The sequence below is a fragment of the Plecotus auritus genome, assembly GCF_963455305.1.
Source record: "Plecotus auritus genome assembly, chromosome: 6".
In the NCBI taxonomy this organism is placed as follows: Eukaryota; Metazoa; Chordata; class Mammalia; order Chiroptera; family Vespertilionidae; genus Plecotus; species Plecotus auritus.
This window is the reverse complement of record NC_137773.1, coordinates 117,166,697-117,185,195: the sequence shown is the minus strand read 5'-3', so window position 1 is coordinate 117,185,195 and position 18,499 is coordinate 117,166,697. Positions and strand designations below refer to the sequence as shown.

At 46.1% G+C, this 18,499-nt stretch overlaps 2 protein-coding genes across 3 annotated transcripts in view; both read left to right on the top strand.

Annotated features, from left to right (window-relative positions):
• The first annotated feature begins 1,171 nt into the window (after positions 1-1,171).
• GXYLT2 (glucoside xylosyltransferase 2) overlaps positions 1,172-18,499 on the top strand; it is a 155,828-nt gene continuing 138,500 nt past the window's right edge. Inside the window, exons 1-2 of one of the 2 annotated variants that reach the window (XM_080671934.1) lie at positions 1,422-1,474; positions 3,580-3,801. In XM_080671934.1, the coding sequence (XP_080528060.1) occupies positions 3,683-3,801 (119 nt within the window). In that variant the 5' untranslated portion in view covers positions 1,422-1,474; positions 3,580-3,682. Of the gene's footprint in view, positions 1,475-3,579; positions 3,802-18,499 lie in introns of both variants that reach the window. The other variant, XM_080671933.1, reaches the window with a different exon arrangement.
• On the top strand, positions 11,081-15,196 carry LOC308252297 (elongation factor 1-alpha 1-like). Its single transcript, XM_080676676.1, has one exon. It carries the CDS (start codon positions 11,904-11,906, stop codon positions 13,290-13,292), a length of 1,389 nt encoding a protein of 462 aa, XP_080532802.1. The 5' UTR covers positions 11,081-11,903; the 3' UTR covers positions 13,293-15,196.

The following is an 18,499-nucleotide window of genomic DNA, read 5'->3' as shown; positions in this document are numbered from 1 at the left end:
CAGGTTTGTGACTGGGGATGTCCTAAATCATTAGCTGAGGAATTCTGAAATCTTGATCTGGTGATTGTGGCTATTAAAGTCTTGGAAGAATCCTTCCTCCACTTGGTTGCGAAGTTATTACTCTGTCTCAAATCTATATCAGAAAAAACTAACATTGGCATTTATGTTTATACTAGAGGCCCGGTGCATGAAATTCGAGCACTCAGGGGGTCTCTCAGCCTGGCCTGAGCCCTCTCGCAGTCCAGGTGCCCTCTGGGGATGTCTGACTGATGGCTTAGGCCCTCTCTGGCCACCTTGGCGCACACTGACCACCAGGGGGCAGCTCCAGCATTGAGCGTCTGCACCCTGGTGGTCAGTGTGTGTCATAGCGACTGGTTGTTCCACTATTTGGTCGATTTGCACATTAGTCTTTTATTATATAGCATGATAAGCTACATTATGTTGTGCTAACTACCACAGAGCTTTTATTGGGCACTGGTAGCCTGGCGCTGTCTGGTTTCTTTGAGGCATTATTTAATGTAATGCTACACAGCACTCCATGGAGAGCAGCGCCAGCACCCCCGTTTGCATGCAGGGAGATTGAAACCAGGAAAACCGTGCAACTTGCTCAGCATCACCAAGTAAGCAGCAGAGTCAGATTTCAAACCTAGACTCTGAAATTAATTCTGTAAATTCTTTAGATTACATGGACCTGAATTTATGAACAACAGCTATCCATCAGTGTCAGGCCTGCCTGGTGGATGTTTGAAGAGGTACGTTAGCGCTTGGATAGCCGGATAGAACTAAATCACAGGGGAAATGCCTGGAATAAGTAGAGTCAGATGGAAGAGTGCTGGCAGTGAGAGGGTGAGAGGACGAGTGAGTGAATGAGTAAGTACAGGGGGATGGAGGCGCGGGGTGAGCCGGTGTGAGTGAATGGCCGGATGGTGGCGCCTGACCTAGTGGGTGAGTAAATAAGAGGAGGCTCCGAGGCTGCGCTACCTGCGCCCGGAGCGCGGAGGCGCGCGGCACGGAGGGCAGCTATTCCACACAGTACGGTAGGCGTGGGGGCTCCTCCTTCGGCCGTGGAGCCCGCAGCCTCCTCCCCCGCTGGCCCACGCCCCCCAGTCCCCGCGGACTGTGGGGGAGGCGTCAGCTGCCCGTCCCGCCGCTGCCCCGGGCGCTGACGCTCCGAGGGGCCGCCGCCCGGGCAGCCGTGCACCATGAGGCTCCGCTGCCGGGCGGCCGCGTTGCTGCTGCTCGCGCTGTCGGCGCTGCTGCTCGCGCTGCGGGCCCTGCGCCCCGGCCCTGCGCCCCCGCTGCCTGCGCGCCCCGAGTCCGCCTCGCAGCGCCCTCCCACGCCGGCCCCCGCGCGCTCCGCCGGCCGGGGCGCCCCCACCGGGGCGGGCCCAGGCGCCCAGAGGCACCAGACCCCGCGTCCGCGCCCCCGAGCCGGCCGCCGCCGGGGCGCGCCGAGCCCGGAGAAGTTGGCGAGGTGAGTCGTGGCAGCTCCGAGTCCCGAGTCCCATCTGGGGCCGTGCCGCTCCCTCCGCCGCCCAGGCCCAGGGAGGCTGTGGCTGGAGGGCTGGGTGAGGGGAGAACGCACGCAGAGCTGCCCCTGCTGGGTCCGAACCTGCGGGCAATGAAGAGCCATCCTCGCGGAGTCCACCTGAAGGCTCAGTGAGAGAATCACGTACATTTTCCAAATAAGTGTCAGGGAAAATGTTTTTATATTACATCTGTAAACTGTCAAAGCAAGGCTTCATCTTGCATTCTTGTAAACATGTGCCCTTTGTTTAAATTTTCAAGAGCTTCACGACGCAAGGATGTTCTAATTCTCATGTTTCACTGGAGACTTTTTAACAAACGTGTAAATCTGATTGAATTGTAAAAGTTACATATTTACCAAGACTGGCTGCCTGTCTTTGAATCTCGAATCACTGTTCTTAGAAGGAAGAGGCACTGGACCTAAGTTTATTGAAAAATTTTCTCCTTGGGAGGAGTGATGCATGGCAGAGAGAGGACACTGGGGCTTCCCTGCCCCTCTGTCTAGTTCAGACTCAAGCCAGAGCTCTACAGAGAAAACCTCTAGCTCTTCCACATCAGGTTTGATATTCTCTGCACAAAGCTTAACACCCACAGCTCTTCCTCAGAGCACTTTATCTTTGTTTTTAGGGCTGCTGGCCACCCACAGGTTAGGGGTTGCGTTTATTTCCTTTGTTGTGGAGAGCTTTCTAAGGACCTCTTGTCTTGCAGCCCTTGTGTGTCCCAGGCCCCTTAGAATCCCTAGACGGTTCTAATTGCCTTTGCAAGGCCCACATTTGCCGGCTCCTTAATTACTGGAAGCGAGTTGGATTCTTTTTGACCATGATAACTAAATGAGTTTTGGCACTTTTACCGTAACTAAGAGAAAAATGAAACCTCAAGAAGTAGCTGTGTCTGCTTCTCTTCTGCCTCAGTAAATGTACAGATGGTTTCTGACAAAATATTTTTTTTTGGGGGGGACCCCCAGTGATCTACAGAATTGCTTTTAAGTATTTAAAACCACTTACAACCCCTCATGAGTGTATATGCTTTTTATAATAAGGGTATTTCTATTAAGAACTTAACAGTATTTTCGTACTGAGGTTTCTTATAATAGACTTGAGGCCCAATGTATGTGCGAAATTTGTGCAAGGGGCTCAGCCCTGCCCGCTGAGGTGTGGGGTGGGGTAGGGGAACAGGGGTTCTGCCACCTCTGTCTTGGCCCCCGCCACCTTGGCTTGGTCCAGAAGATCATCTGAAGGGATGTCCAGTTTAATTAGCATATTACACTTTTATTATTATAGATTATATCACAGTTCAACTACAAGTTTACTATAATTTGTAAATTGATGGACAACTTGTAAGATAATAACTGACACCATTTAACATAGCTAACCAGGCACAGTGCTAAACAGTCATAAAAACAGCCATTGCTGACACTGAGTTTATGTATATTGACTATGTCATCTCCCCCATAACCCTGAGATAGTGGTTCTCAGAGTATTGCCTTTAACCAGCAGCACCAGTGTCACATGGGGCCTTTGTAGAAATTCAGATTCTCAGGCACCTGCATAGACCCACTGCATTAGAAGCCATCGGGTGAGGTCCGTGATCTGTGTTCTAAAAAGCCTTTCATTGTTTCTGATGCACCAAAAGTGTGTGAGCCTGCTCTGTGAAGCACACACTAACATCACTGCCATTTTTGTATGAGGAAAGTAATGCACAGAGTTTGGTGTTTTGTCCAGAGTTCATAGATACTACGCGATAGATAAGGATAAAGGTCCAGCGGCAGCCTGGGCCCAGGTGAGCTCTGATGTGTTAGGCTGATGTCATACACTAGTCTTGTCTGCATTTCATAATTTCCCTGAGATATTTCTAGAGAAACTTAGATTTTTGCAACTGTCTCATTCTTTAAGGTGTTGGGGCAGCATTTTTGTCTCTATCTGAACAAATTGGCTCTGGCTAGGAAGAGATCAATGAACAGAATCTAGATGGATGTTCTAGGGAAGGACTACTAGTATTTCCATAGGTGAGAGGACCTCTGAAACCATCTTTTTTAAACCTATCTCTTCTTAGACTATCATGAAAATTGTGGCCAACACCATAGGAATAAAGAACAAAATTGTAAAACTCGGAGAAGAGTGAAAAATAAAAGAGCCACAGGAAGTCTCAAGCTCAAATGCATAAACATGAAAGTCTAGTGCCCTCTGGAGAAGTTGACATTTTCTGGGACTCACTACCTCGACAGAGATGGGGACGGAAGACTGCAGCTGGGAAGGAGCAGGAGGAAGGATCTCGGTATAGACTTCTTTATTGCATTTCTAATCCCGCCTGGGTTAAATTTTTGTGGTTTAGGGGAATTTTATTTTAGGGAGGAAAAAAAGCCTCATGTTTTCAGAAAAACGAGTGCTTTAATCTCTTTACATGGCTAGAATCCAGAAGAGATGAAGGCTACGGAATCTCGCTTCTCAGGCTTGGGGGAGTAGCCAGCAGAAATTTGGAGTTGGTCAGGACACCGTTCACCACCTGCTGAACGGCCAGGCAGGCGGCTGTCCCCAGCTCGGCTGTTGGTGAAGGCCTGCCACGTCGGCATAGGAAGCACATCTCCTTCCACATCTTGTTTTAATTCCAGAGAAGTTTCCAGGGCCTTGTCTAGTTAGCAGGCAGACCCCCTGCCAGTTTGTAATTAGTCATGTGTGTGCAGTCCGTCCTGTGGCGGCCTTTCCTCTCTGTAAATATAAAGCCAGGAGGTGAGGTCTGAGTTTTAGGTCAAGGGTGGGATCTGAAAACAGACACCACACCTGGCAGCAGTTGCAGAGCACAAGAGAAGTGAAATCTTTCTATTTTGATTTATTGGTGATTTACACCTGGCTGTCTTCCAAAAAAGAATTTGAGGTGACTTACAATAAAAAACGCATATACAATAAAGCCATTGAAATAGTTATAAAATAATGAAAAGACATAAAGAGGAGGGGAAATAAGTATGTTTGTCAAAAACGGAGGCCGTTATTGTTACGAGGGTTAAGTGTTCAATGGAGTTCTAAGCTCCCTGGCAGCCATGTCCGAAAGGGAAGTGTCCTGGCGCCTCCCTTTCACCAAAAGGAAGAGGACAAGCTTATCAAGGGAGGTGATTTGTTTTTCATGGAGGGAATTTTAAATGGGGAATTTAACTTGGGAATAAACTGTAGACTTTAGAAGCCTGTCTCTCCAGCTTCTGAAAACTCTCCTTTGAGCCTACATATGGGGAAGGAAGTGAACCAACCTGCCGGCCCTACCATGTCGAAACAGCTGGTACTGGGGCCCTGGTATTTCATCTTCATTTCCTCTTCTGTCAAATGAGTGAATTGATCCAAAGTTTTCTAAAATCTCTCCCAGCTCCGATATTTGGTGATTCTGTGATGAGATCATCAAGTTTAGCTGCAAAATACCAACAGACTGTTGTTCAGCCCTTTGTGCATCTCTTGCAAAATCACTGTTTCTCATTTGTTGCCTCTAGCCCAGGACTTGTTGATTATTTGACCTGAACCTCATCTGACCTCATTGTTTTTCTTCTGTGTTGGCCTAGAATAGATAGTGCTGTTTTCTCTTAGAACATGGTTTCTGAGGGAGACCAGGCACCTCTAAGTCTGTGGCGCTGGGTGCTGCTTTCTCCACAGCCTTCAGCAGGCGTCTGCTGCAGTGTCTCCTGGGCCAGGCACTCCTTCTGCAATGGTGAATGAGTTGCTGCCCTCCCAGAATTTTTTGGGGGGAAGGTTGAGGAGAGAAGACAGTTCTGCCCCAGAGAAAGGAAGCACACTTCTTGTTTATCAAGAGGCACCATTTCCTGCAATTCCCTTTGATCTCTGAGATAAGTCTTCTCAGAGGTTCATAGCCTGAATAAAGGTCTCACTAAAGAGGGATTATATTATACTAGAGGCCCGGTGCACGAATTTGTGCACCAGTGGGGTCCCTTGGCCTGGCCTGCAGGATCGGGCCAAAACTGGCTCTCTAACATCCCCTGAGGGGTCCTGAATTGCGAGAGGGTGCAGGCCAGGCCAAGCGACCCCATCAGTGCATGATTGGGGCTGGGGAAGGACAGGGGAGGTTGGCCAGCTGAGGAGGGACAGCGGGAGGTCTCCAGGGCGTGTCTAGCCTGTCTCACTCAGTCCCGATTGGTTGGACCCCAGCATCAAGCTAACCTACTGGTCGGAGCGTCTGCCCCCTGGTGGTCAGTGCATGTCATAGCGAGTGGTTGAGCAGCCTTAGCATATCATTAGCATATTACGCTTTGATTGGTTGAACAGATGACTGGATACTTAGCATATTAGGCTTTTATTATATAGGACTAGAGGCACCGTGGGGTCCCTTAGTCTGGCCTGGTCCCTCTTGCAATCCAGGACCCCTCAGGGGATGTCAGACTGCCAGATTGGATCAGGCCGAAACCAGCAGTTCAACATCTGCCGAGGGATGTAGTGCATGAAAGCGGCAGGTGGCCAGGGAGGAGCCTTAGCCCAGGCTAGGCGCTCCCGCTCAACCCGGCCCCACTGTGCCTGCTGCTGCTGCTGCTCGGTAGTGCTGCTGTGGAGGCAGGAGAGGCTCACACCACCGCAGCTGTGCTCACCAGCCGTGAGCCCAGTATCGGGCGCTGTCAGCTGAGCAGCGCTCCCACTGTGGGAGTGCGCTGACCACCAGGGACACCTCCTGCATTGAGCATCTGCCCACTGGTGGTCAGTGAGTGTAATAGCGACTGGTTGAATGGTCGAAAGATCGCTTAGGGTTTTATGTATGTGTGTGTATGTGTATGTATGTATATATATATATATATATATATATATATATATATATATATATATATATAGCAAAATGCTAAGTTTGTGGCCATCCCAGTTAGCTGGTAGGTCCAGAGCACATTTAAGATCTCTTGAGCCCTACCTTGTTTGGCTCAGTGGATAGAGTGTCGACCTGCTGACTGAAGGGTCCCAGGTTTGATTCTGGTCAAGAGCACATACTCAGGTTGTGGTCTCTCTCCCCAGTAGGGGGCATGCAGGAGGCGCCAATGAATGATTCTCTCATCATTGATGTTTCAGTCTCTCTCTCTTTCTCCCTTCCTCTCTGAAATCAATTAAAAAAAAATAAAATCTCTTGAGCTTGGGTACCAGCTATTGTGTCCTATGATATGATGTCTTATGAGTGTTAATTCTATTCACATTCATTTTTGTTGGTTAGTCCATAAGTGCCCCTCCCCCCCAATCTCTACATGTACTCAATCAGTAAGCCCTATTGGTTCTATCTCAAAACATATTACCATTCTCACCATTTCTATCACATCGTGGTACCACCAATCTCCTAACCGCCATCATTTCACCCGGACATCTACAGTGGCCTGCCATCTGGTTTGCATATTTTCAATGTAGCATCCCCTACAGTCCATTCTCCATGCCACTGCTGGAATAATCTTTTTATTTTTTATTATTTATTTATTTATTTATTTTTTAAATCTTTATTCAGATTATTACAATTATTTCTCCTTTTTCCCCCCATAGCTCCCCTCCACCCATTTCCCACCCCACCTTCTGCCCTTACCTCCCCCCCCACTGTCCTCATCCATAGGTGTATGATTTTTGTCCAGTCTCTTCATGAACCCCCCATACCCCTTTCCCCCTGAGAATTATCGGTCCACTCCCTTTCTATACCCCTGATACTATTATATTCACCAGATTATTCTGTTCCTCAGGTTTTTAATTCACTTGATTTTTAGGTTCACTTGTTGATAGATATGTATTTGTTGTTCATAATTTTTCTCTTTACTTTTTTCTTCTTCCTCTTCTTTAAGAATACCTTTCAGCATTTCATATAATACTGGTTTGGTGGTGATGAACTCCTTCAGCTTTTTCTTATCTGTGAAGCTCTTTATCTGCCCTTCAATTCTGAATGATAGCTTTGCTGGGTAGAGTAATCTTGGTTGTAGGTTCTTGCTATTCATCACATTGAAAATTTCTTGCCACTCCCGTCTGGCCTGCATAGTTTCTGTAGAGAAGTCAGCTGACAGTCGTATGGGTGCTCCCTTGTAGGTAACTAACTGTTTTTCTCTTGCTGCTTTTAATATTCTCTCTTTGTCTTTTGCTCTTGGCATTTTAATCATGATGTGTCTTGGTGTGGTCCTCTTTGGATTCCTTTTGTTTGGGGTTCTGTGGGCTTCCTGGACTTGTAAGTCTATTTCTTTCACCAGGTGGGGGAAGTTTTCGGTCATTATTTCTTCAAATAGGTTTTCAGTATCTTGCTCTCTCTCTTCTTCTGGCACCCCCATAATTCTGATGTTGGTACACTTGAAGTTGTCCCAGAGTCTTCTTACATTATCTTCAACTTTTTGGATTTTTTTTTTTTTGCTTTTTGCTTTTCGGTTGAGTGTTTTTTGCTTCTTTGTATTTCAATTCTTTGACTTGATTTTTGTGTTCCTCTTGTCTGTTTTTGGGTCTCTGTATAATATTTTTTATTTCAGTCAGTGTATGTTTAATTTCTAGTTGGTCCTTTTTCATATCTTCGAGGGTCTCGTTATATTTATCGGCCTTTTCTAGGATATTCTTAAAAAGTCTTATAACCGTGGTTTTGAATTCTATATCCAGTCGTTTGTTTTCCTCCATTTCTTTAGTTTGTGATCTGATTCTTTGACGCCGCATTTTCATTGCTTCCCTGAGTTGGTAAGGTAGATTTGTGTGCTAGGTTTCCAATATAGCCCAGTGGGTCTGCCTCCCCAGTTAACCTGAGGTGGACACTCTTGGTGCACCCCTTTGTGGACTGTGTGTACAGCCTTGTTGTAATTAAGTCTTTATTGTTGTTGGTATCACTGGGAAGAATTGACCTCCAGGCCAATTGGCTGTAAGGATCAGTTGTGTCTATGCTGGGAGAAGTTCGGTGCTGGAGACAGCCTTATAGGATTAGACTTGCCAAATTGCAATAGCCTCTGTGCTCAGCTTGGATGGGGTGGAGTCTCAGTCTTGGCTTCCCGTCAGCCTTGCCCTTGCGCACACGTGCGCGCCTTCAGACCTCTGCCTTCCCGGCTCCCGAGTCTCCGCCCGAGAGTCCAGACTCCCCCCACAAGAGCGTGGGTCCCCAGGGGCTCGCCTGGAACTGGGTTCATTGCAGTCAGAACTGGGGCTCAGTGCAGTCAGGAGCCTCTGACTCCCTTCCACTAGGGAAAGCCTGTGGCAACCTCCGCAGCCTTTGTGCGCACTGGCACACGCGTGCTTTCAGTCCTCTGCCTTCCCCGGCTCCCGAGTCTCCGCCCGAGAGTCCAGATTCCCCCCACAAGAGTGTGGGTCCCCAGGGGCTCGCCTGGAACCGGGTTCAGTGCAGTCAGAACTGGGGCCCAGTGCAGTCAGGAGCCTCCGACTCCCTTCCACTAGGGAAAGCCTGTGGCAACCTCCGCAGCCTTTGTGCGCACTGGCACGCACGCGCCTTCAGACTTCTGCCTTTCCCAGCTCGAGTTTCTGCCCGAGAGTCCAGACTCCCCCCGTAAGAGCGTGGGTCCCCAGGGGCTCGCCCGGAACTGGGGTTCAGTGCAGTCAGAACTGGGGTTCAGTGCGGTCGGAGGCTTCCTTCCCCCTTCCGCCAGAGAAAGTCAGCCAGGCTCTCAGCCGCCCTTCCTCTCTGCGCGCACAAAGACCCTTTGCCGTACCTCCAATTCTCTGTGAGCTTTTCTCTTTCCTTCTAGTTGTAGAATTTTCACTCAGCCAGCTTTCCTGTGGTTCTGGATGGTGTCTGTTCTGTCTTTTAGTTGTAGTTTTGAAATTGTTGTGCGAGGCAGCAGTTTAGGTGTTTACCTATGCCGCCATCTTGGTTTCTCCCGTGCTGGAATAATCTTAAATGTGTGCACCACATGGAGTCACTTTCTTGATTAAAGCCATACAGTGACAGACATCCTATCACATTAAGAATAAAATTTAATTTCTTAGTGTGGCCTCAAGCTGTTGCCTGATCTCAACCCCATTTAGTTCTCTGACCTTGTCTCTGAGCCCTCCCTACTTCATTCACTCCAGCTCAGCCACCCGGGCCTCACGTACACTGAGCTCATTCCTGCCTCAGCATTTTTATTTGTTTCCTGTGCTGGAATGTTCTTTGCTCAAATCCTTGCATCACTAACTCCCTCGTTTCTTTCAGGTTTGTGTGTTCAGCTTTTCTCCTCAGAGGGGTCTTCCTAACTGTCCTAGAAAAACAGAACCTTCCCTATCATTCTCTACCCCTTTACCTTGTTTAGTATATTTTTATAGCACTTATTATCATATGAACATTGTATTTTATTTGCTTCTCCCCCCTCCTCCATGTTCACTTCATGTGCTGCTGGTACCTAGAATAGAGATTATCTCAAAGCAGGTACTCAAATCAATAATTTGTTGAATGAGCCAGTGAACAGATGCAGCATCTGCCTTGTGCTAGCCCAGTACTGACACTGCACTCACATTGTCACGTCACACAGTGTTTAATAGTGTGCAAAACAGCCCACACCTTTCAGGAAAACAGTGAGAGCTTTAATAATAATATCATTAGAAGAGGAATTTTTTTCTTTTCAGTGGATTTCCATTTTTAGAACAGGTTAGGATTTATGGAAAGATTGAGAGAGCAGCACAGAGTTCTCTGTGCCTTGCATTGAGTCTCCTCTGTTGCTAAACCTTCACTAATATGATACATTTGTTATAATTAATTAACTAATACAAAACATTATTGCTAATGTTTAGTTTATTCAGATTTCTTCCGTTTTTACCAAATGCTATTCTTTTGTGCCAGGATTCCAACTAGGATGCCGCATCACATTTAGTTGTAGTGTTCCCTTGGGCTTCTCTTGGATATGGGCGTTTCACAAAGTTTCCTTGTTTTACATGCCCTTGAGAGCTTTGAGGAGACTTGTCAGGTATTTTGTAGGGTACTCCATCAGTGGAATGTATTTGATGTTTTATTCATGATAATACTGGGGTTATGGATTTGAGGGAGGAAAGTCATAGAGGCAAAGTACCATTTCATCACCTCATATCAAGTATATGTGCTGTCAGCATGAGTTACGACTGCTATTATTGGCCTAGTCACCTCGCGGGGCGGGGGGTGGGGGTGTCGGATTCTCCGCTGTGAGATTACTCCCCACCTCCAGGCTACACTTTGAAGGAAGCCACTGTGTGCAGCCTCACGCGTGAGGATTAGGGAGTTAGGCTTTCTCTCCTTGAGGCTGGGAGATCTGTGTACATTATTTGAAATTCTTCTGCATGGGAGGTTTGATTCTTTTCCCTCATTATTTTTTCAGTCACTGTATCAGTATTAGTTATATTTATTTTATACTTTGAGATACAATCTAATATGACTTTATTCTGTTGCTGAATAGAACAGTTTTCAGTTTTGGCCATTACTAGCTCTTTTAGTTGGTATCTATGACATACCCCCAACAATGTGTTTTTGTTTCCTTTTTTTTTTTTGAGCACTTTCCTGCTGTCTGGCACCATAGGATGCTCCTGCCTCAGTCATAGAATCAGCCATTTCTTCAAGGAACCCTGATTCATCATGTTGGAAAATGGTATTAGAAACCAAGATTTGGGCACTCAGCATGCTTATTGCTATTGAGCAGTCATTTAAAAAAATTCCTCACAGCTGACAGAGCAAAACATGTATGTTTTTACTAACCTATGTATGTACACATACCTATAAATATTTCCATATGGAACCATCTCTATCTATGTTAATTTAAACGGATTCATACTAATGTGTCTATTACTTACATGGATCATTCTAGCTTCCTTCACCTGCTTATCTCTCAACCAATTAGCTTTGGTTGGTTTAAATGCCTCTAGCATGGTAGAGGGAATGGAAAGTAGTGGAGGGGCCAGATAGGACCAGTTAATTGATTTAAACCAAGCGAAGTCCACGCCTTGAGTTAGGGGTGAGGCCAAGACCACCCAAGGTCAGAGACATTATAAGGACAGACTATCTAGTGGCTGAGACTATTAGGTATGAAACTCGGGAATTGGGAGCCATGTCTCTGCCATGTGGAGAAGGCTTTCTGCATCAAGAGTACGTGAGCCAAAGTGATGGGGCAGATGAGAAGCAATATTGAGTGGCTGGGTGGAGGACAGGTCCCAACATAGCTCCCAAGGCCAGCCCTGCCATTTGCTGGCTGTACGATTTCACCCTTCTCCTGGATTTCAGGAATTGAGTTTTGTTACTCACTGCCAAAGTGTCTTGACTAAATTGGAAATGTAGCACCTGATTTTAGCACCTTTATTAAGTTCAATAAGTAATAGCCTTATTGACTCTTATCCACATACAAACTCACAGGTGAGATTCTTTGGGAGAAAATTTAAAAACACATTTGTTGCTTTTTCGCAACGGGTTTGCCGCCAAAATACAGGTGTCGTGAAAACCACCATTAACTCAAACCCAAGATGGGTAAGGAAAAGACTCACATCAACATCGTCGTCATTGGACACGTAGATTCTGGCAAGTCTACCACTACTGGCCATCTGATCTACAAATGTGGTGGGATCGACAAAAGAACCATCGAGAAATTTGAGAAGGAGGTTGCTGAGATGGGGAAGGGCTCCTTCAAGTACGCCTGGGTCTTGGATAAACTGAAAGCCGAACGGGAGCGAGGTATCACCATTGATATCTCCCTGTGGAAATTCGAGACCAGCAAGTATTACGTGACCATCATTGATGCCCCAGGGCACAGAGACTTCATCAAAAACATGATTACAGGCACATCTCAGGATGACAGTGTTGTCCTGATTGTTGCTGCTGGTGTTGGTGAATTTGAAGCAGGCATCCCCAAGAATGGACAAACCCGTGAGCATGCCCTTCTGGCCTACACACTGGGTGTGAAACAGCTGATTGTTGGTGTTAACAAAATGGATTCTACTGAGCCACCCTACAGCCAGAAAAGATACGAGGAAATTGTTAAAGAAGTCAGCACCTACATTAAAAAAATTGGCTACAACCCTGACACAGTAGCATTTGTGCCAATTTCTGGTTGGAATGGTGACAACATGCTAGAGCCAAGTGCTAATGTGCCTTGGTTCAAGGGATGGAAGGTCACCCGTAAAGATGGCAATGCCAGTGGAACCACACTGCTTGAAGCTCTGGATTGCATCCTGCCACCAACTCTTCCAACTGACAAGCCCCTGTGTCTGCCCCTCCAGGATGTCTACAAAATTGGTGGTATTGGTACTGTCCCTGTGGGCAGAGTGGTGACTGGTGTTCTCAAGCCCGGCATGGTGGTCACCTTTGCTCCAGTCAGTGTTACAACTGAAGTAAAGTCTGTTGAAATGCACCATGAAGCTTTGAGTGAAGCTCTTCCTGGGGACAATGTGGGCTTCAACGTCAAGAACGTGTCTGTCAAAGATGTTTGCCGTGGCAATGTGGTTGGTGACAGCAAAAATGATCCACCAATGGAAGCAGCTGGCTTCACAGCTCAGGTGATTATCCTGAACCACCCAGGCCAGATCAGTGCTGGATATGCACCTGTGCTGGATTGTCACACAGCTCACATTGCTTGCAAATTTGCCGAGCTGAAGGAGAAGATTGATCATCGTTCTGGGAAAAAGCTGGAAGATGGCCCCAAGTTTTTGAAATCTGGTGATGCTTCCATCATTGATATGATTCCTGGCAAGCCCATGTGGGTTGAGAGCTTCTCTGACTGCCCTCCTCTGGGCCATTGCACTGTTCATGACATGAGACAGACAGTTGCTGTGGGTGTCATCAAAGCAGTGGACAAGAAGGCAGCTGGAGCTGGCAAAGTCACCAAGTCTGCCCAGAAAGCTCAGAAGGCTAAATGATTATTATTCCCAACACCTGCCACACCAGTCTTAGTCAGTGGTGGAAGAACGGTCTCAGAACTGTTTGTCTCAATTGGCCATTTAAGTTTAATAGTACAAGACTGGTTAATGATTACAATGCATGGTAAAACCTTCAGAAGGAAAGGAGAATGTTTTTTGGACCATTTGGTTCTTTTGTGTGTGTGGCAGTTTTTAAGTTATTAGTTCTTAAAATCAGTACTTTTTAATGGAAACAACATGATCAAAAATCTGTCACAGAATTTTGAGACCCATTAAAATAACAAAGTTTAATGAGAAAAAATAAAAATAAAAAAATAAAAACAGATTTGTTTATAATTCACTGTAAGAAAATAAGAGAGACTCCCAGTCAAGATGGGAGAATAAGTAAATGCTGTGCTGGCACATCAAAATCACAACTAAATTATAGAGCAGTCAAGCTGGGGATCCATCTGAAGGTTAGATGAATAGAGATCATACAATTGAGGACATAAGAAAGCCACATCAAGACTGGCTGGAGGGGCGGAGATATGAAATGGGCTGGCCCCATACCCACACGTGGCAGTTGAGCATCTGTAGGGATATCTCAGCTGCAGGGATCCCCCTGAGGAGCGTGGCATCTCAGTTTCACACTGGGTGCCCTCGCCTGAAACACCAGAGCTGGAAAGAGAAACCCCATAACATGTGGCTGTGAAAATCAGTGGGGGTTCTGTCCGGGTGAAATGGAAAGCTGCCTCTTGAAGGGCTTATGCACAGACTCACTCTCTCACGGGCACTTACCCTGGGCTCCAGAAGAGGGACAGTGGCTTGGGAGTCACCAGAGACATAAAGGGGGAGACAAGTTGTGTGGCTTCAAGGCAAGAGCTGGATGAACAGGCACCATTTTGTTGTGTTGAACCCTCCTTCCACAGAGCTGCCAGGCAGGTGCCATCTTTCCTGTGGTGATCCCTCTCTGCAGTGGTCAAATCTAAATCTGCCTTAGCCTAGTGAACACCACACATCCCACCCTGAGGACTCCTTGAGACCCCTCCTCACACAACTCAATCACCTGAGGCTCTTTCAATGGCTGAGCCTTACAGGCAGTTGGTATGCAGTGGTGGGTCTCAGGGTGCCCTGCACCTTTTACTAAGTGGAGCCAGCCCTGGTGCCGGTGGCAGCTGGCTGTCTTTTGCAATGTGGCCTCTGTGACATGCCTCCATGTTCAGCAATGCAGCTACCAACTCTACATTACATTGTAGCCACTATAAGGTGGCCCAGGGCTGGTCACAGGCAATGACTGACCTCCATCTATACTGGAGCCACTACCAATCATCCCCAGAACCAATATACCTAATGGCTGATTTCAAACCCCAAAAGAAAACTATCCACTTAGTTCCACAAGAAGCACACCCAAGGGGTGGTCTTGGCAAGTAGCAGAGCCCACTGAGGTTAATCCTGCTCCTTTGGGTCAGGCCCCGCACAGTAGCTCGTATGCCATGGTTGGGCCAGTTCTTATAGCTAGTAGGCCTGAGGGTCAATCACACCCACTGACATGCCAATAGCAATCAAGGCTCAACTACAAGAGGAGGGCACACACAACCTGTACAAAGCACACTTCTGGAGTACCTGGCTTAGGTGATCAGGGAGACTGTGTCACTGGGCCCCACAGCACACCTATATAATAAGTCCATCCTGTAAGGATTAAGGAACATAGCAGATATGTTTAATACATAGAAACAAACACAGAGAGGCAGTCAACATGAGACAAAGAAACAGGTCTCAAGTGAAAGACCAGGAGAAAACTCCAAAAAAAGAACTAAATGAAATGGAGGCAATTCTGACAGATGCAGAATTCAATACACTGGTTATAAGAATGCTCAAAGAATTTAGTGAGAACCCTAAAAAGTAAGCATAAAAAAGGACATAGAAACCATAAAAAAGAATCAATCAGAAATGAAAATGACTGAAATGAAGAATACACTAGAAGGAATCAACAGCAGATAAAATGAAGCAGAGGAACAAATCAGCAATTTGGAAGACAAGGTAGCAGAAAATACCCAATTAAGATGGCAAAAAGAAAGTTAAAAATGAGAATAGTTTTAGGGACCTCTGGGACAATATCAAGCATAACATTTGCATCATAGTGGTACCAGGAGGAGAAGAGAGAGATCAAGGGATCTTGATGGAATAATTAGAGAAAACTTCCCTAACCTAGGAAATGAAATAGAAATACAAGTCCAGGAAATGCAGAGTCCCAAACAAGATGAAATCAAGACATAATTAAAATGGCAAAAATCAAAGACCAAGAGAGAATCTTAAAAGCAGCTAGAGAACATCAGTTAATTATGTACAAAGGAGCTCCCATAAACTGTCAGCTGATTTCCCATAGGAATTTTTAGGCCCAAAGTGATTGGAACAAAATATTCAAAGTGATGAAATACAAGGACCTAAAACCAATACTATTCTACCTAGCAAGGCTATCATTTAATACTAGAGACCCGGTGCACGAAATTTGTGCATGGGGGAGGGGTGTCCCTCAGCCCAGCCTGCACCCTCTCCAATCTGGGACCCCTCGAGGGATGTCCGACTGCCCGTTTAGGCCCGATCCTGGTGGGATTGGGCCTAAACGGGCAGTCAGACATCCCTCTCACAATCCAGGACTGCTGGCTCCCAAGTGCTCGCCTGCCTGCCTTCCTGATTGCCCCTAACCGCTTCTGCCTGCCAGCCTGATCACCCCCTAACCACTCCCCTGCCAGCCTGATTGATGCCTAACTGCTCCCCTGCCAGCCTGGTCTCCCCTAACTGCCCTCCCCTGCAGGCCTGGTCACTCCTAACTGCCCTCCCCTGAAGGCCTGGTACCCCCCCAACTGCTCTCCCCTGCAGGCCTGGGTCCCTCCCAACTGCCCTTCCCTGCAGGCCTGATCGCCCCCAACTTCCCTCCTCTGCCAGCCTGGTCACCCCTAACTGCCTTTCCCTGCAGGCTTGATCGCCCCCAACTGCCCTCGTCTTGCAGGCCTGGTCCCTCCCAACTGCTCTCCCTTGCTGGCCATCTTGTGGTGGCCATCTTGTGTCCACATGGCAGCAGGATCTTTGACCACATGGGGGCAGCCATCTTGTGTGTTGAAGTGATGGTCAATCTGCATATTACTCTTTTATTTGATAGGCTAGTGGCCTGGTGCACGGGTGGGGGCCAGCTGGTTTGCCCTGAAGAGTGTCCCGAATCAGGGTGGGGGTTCCCTTGGGGCGTGGAGCAGCCTGGGTGAGGGGCCTGTGGTGGTTTGCAGGGGAGAGGTGACCCAAGCAGAGGCCCTGGTATCTGGGGTTTATTTATCTTCTACAATTGAAACTTTGTAGCCTGGAGCGGAGCCAAGCCTTCTGCTTGCTCCGTGGCGGCAGCCATTTCTGTTGGGATTTATGTATCTTCTATAATTGAAACTTTGTAGCCTTAAGCGAGGCCTGGGCCAGCCAGGGTGTGGGGAAAGCTTGGCTTCCTCCATCGCCGGGGGCAACCCTAGCCTCCTGCTCTTTCCAGCTCCGTGGCTGCCACCATTTCTGTTTGGGGTCATGTATCTTCTATCATTGAAACTTTGTAGCTTTGAGTGGAGGCCGAGGCCGGCAAGGGCAGGCAGAAAGCTTGGCTTCCTCCATTGCCGGGGAAACCCAAGCCTCCCTCCTGCTCTCTGTGGCGGTAGCCATCTTGGTTGGGTTTATTTGCATATTCTCTCCTGATTGGCTTGTTGGCGTGGCTTGTAGGCGTGGCTTGTGGGTATAGCAGAGTGATGGTTAATTTGCATATTACTCTTTTATTAGATAGGATTGAAGAATTAAAGAGCATCCCAGATAAGAAAAAGCCAAAGGAGTTTATTGCCATGAAACTGGTACTACAAGAAATGTTAAAGGGACTTCTTTAAGAAGAATAAGGAAAAGAAAAGAACATAGATATGAATAATAAAATGGCAAAACTATGTATCTCTCAATATTTACTTTAAATGTAGATGGATTAAATGCTCCAATAAAAACACATACAGGGTGGCTGAATGAATAAGGAAACAAGAGCCATGTACATGCTGTCTACAAGGGACCCACAACCAATCAAAAGACACACAGACTGAAAGTAAATGGACGGAAAGAGATTTCATGCAAATGGAGACAAAAGTTTGGGTGGCAATACTTATATCAGACAAAAAGGTTTTGAAGTAAAGGCTATAATAAGAGATAAGGACATTAGATTATGAAAAAGGGACCTGTTAAATAAGAGGATATAACCCTTGTAAACATTTATGCATCCAACATAAGACCACCTACATATATAAAGCAAATATTGATGGGCATAAATACAGTAATAAGTCACCCCATTGACATCACTGGATAGATCTTCCAGATAGAAAATCAACAAGGAAACAGTGGCCTTAAACTACACATAGAACAGATGTGTTGAATTGATATTTTCAGAGCATTTCACCCCAAAGCAGCAAAATATACCTTTTTTTCAAGTACACATAGAACATTTTCTATGTTAGGACACAAAACAATTTTCAGTAAATTTAAGAAGATTGAAATTATGTCATGCATTTTCTCCACCCATAATGGTATGAAACTAGAAATCAATAGCAAGAAAGAAACTAAAAAACAACAACAAATATATGAGGCTAAATAACATGCTACTTAACAATGAATGGGTTACCGGTGAGATTAAGAAAGAAATGAAAAATTACCTGAGATGAATGAAAATGAGCACACAACAACCCAAATCTAGGGGACACAGTGAAAGCAGTCCCGAGAGGGAAATTCACAGCAATCCAGGCTAACCTCAAGAAGCAAGAAAAATCTCCAATAAACAATTTAACTTTGCACCTAAAAGAACTAGGAAAGAACAACAAAGACTAAAGTGAGCAAATGGAAAGAAATAATAAAGACCAGAGCAGAAATAACCAAAATAGTCTAATAAACTAGGAACAGGTTCCTCAAAAAGATAAACCTTGAACCAGACTCATTAAGAAAAAAAGAAAGAAGACACAAATAAATAAAACCAGAAATAAAAGAGACTATAAAAATACAAAAAATTTAAAATGTTATGAACTATATGCCAAAAATTAGGTAATCTGTACGAAATGAATAAATTCCTATAAATATTCAATCTTCCAAAACTGAATATAGAAGAAACAGAAAATCTGAACAGACTGATTACAATAACAAAATCGAAGTGGTAATAAAACAAATAAAAAAACTCC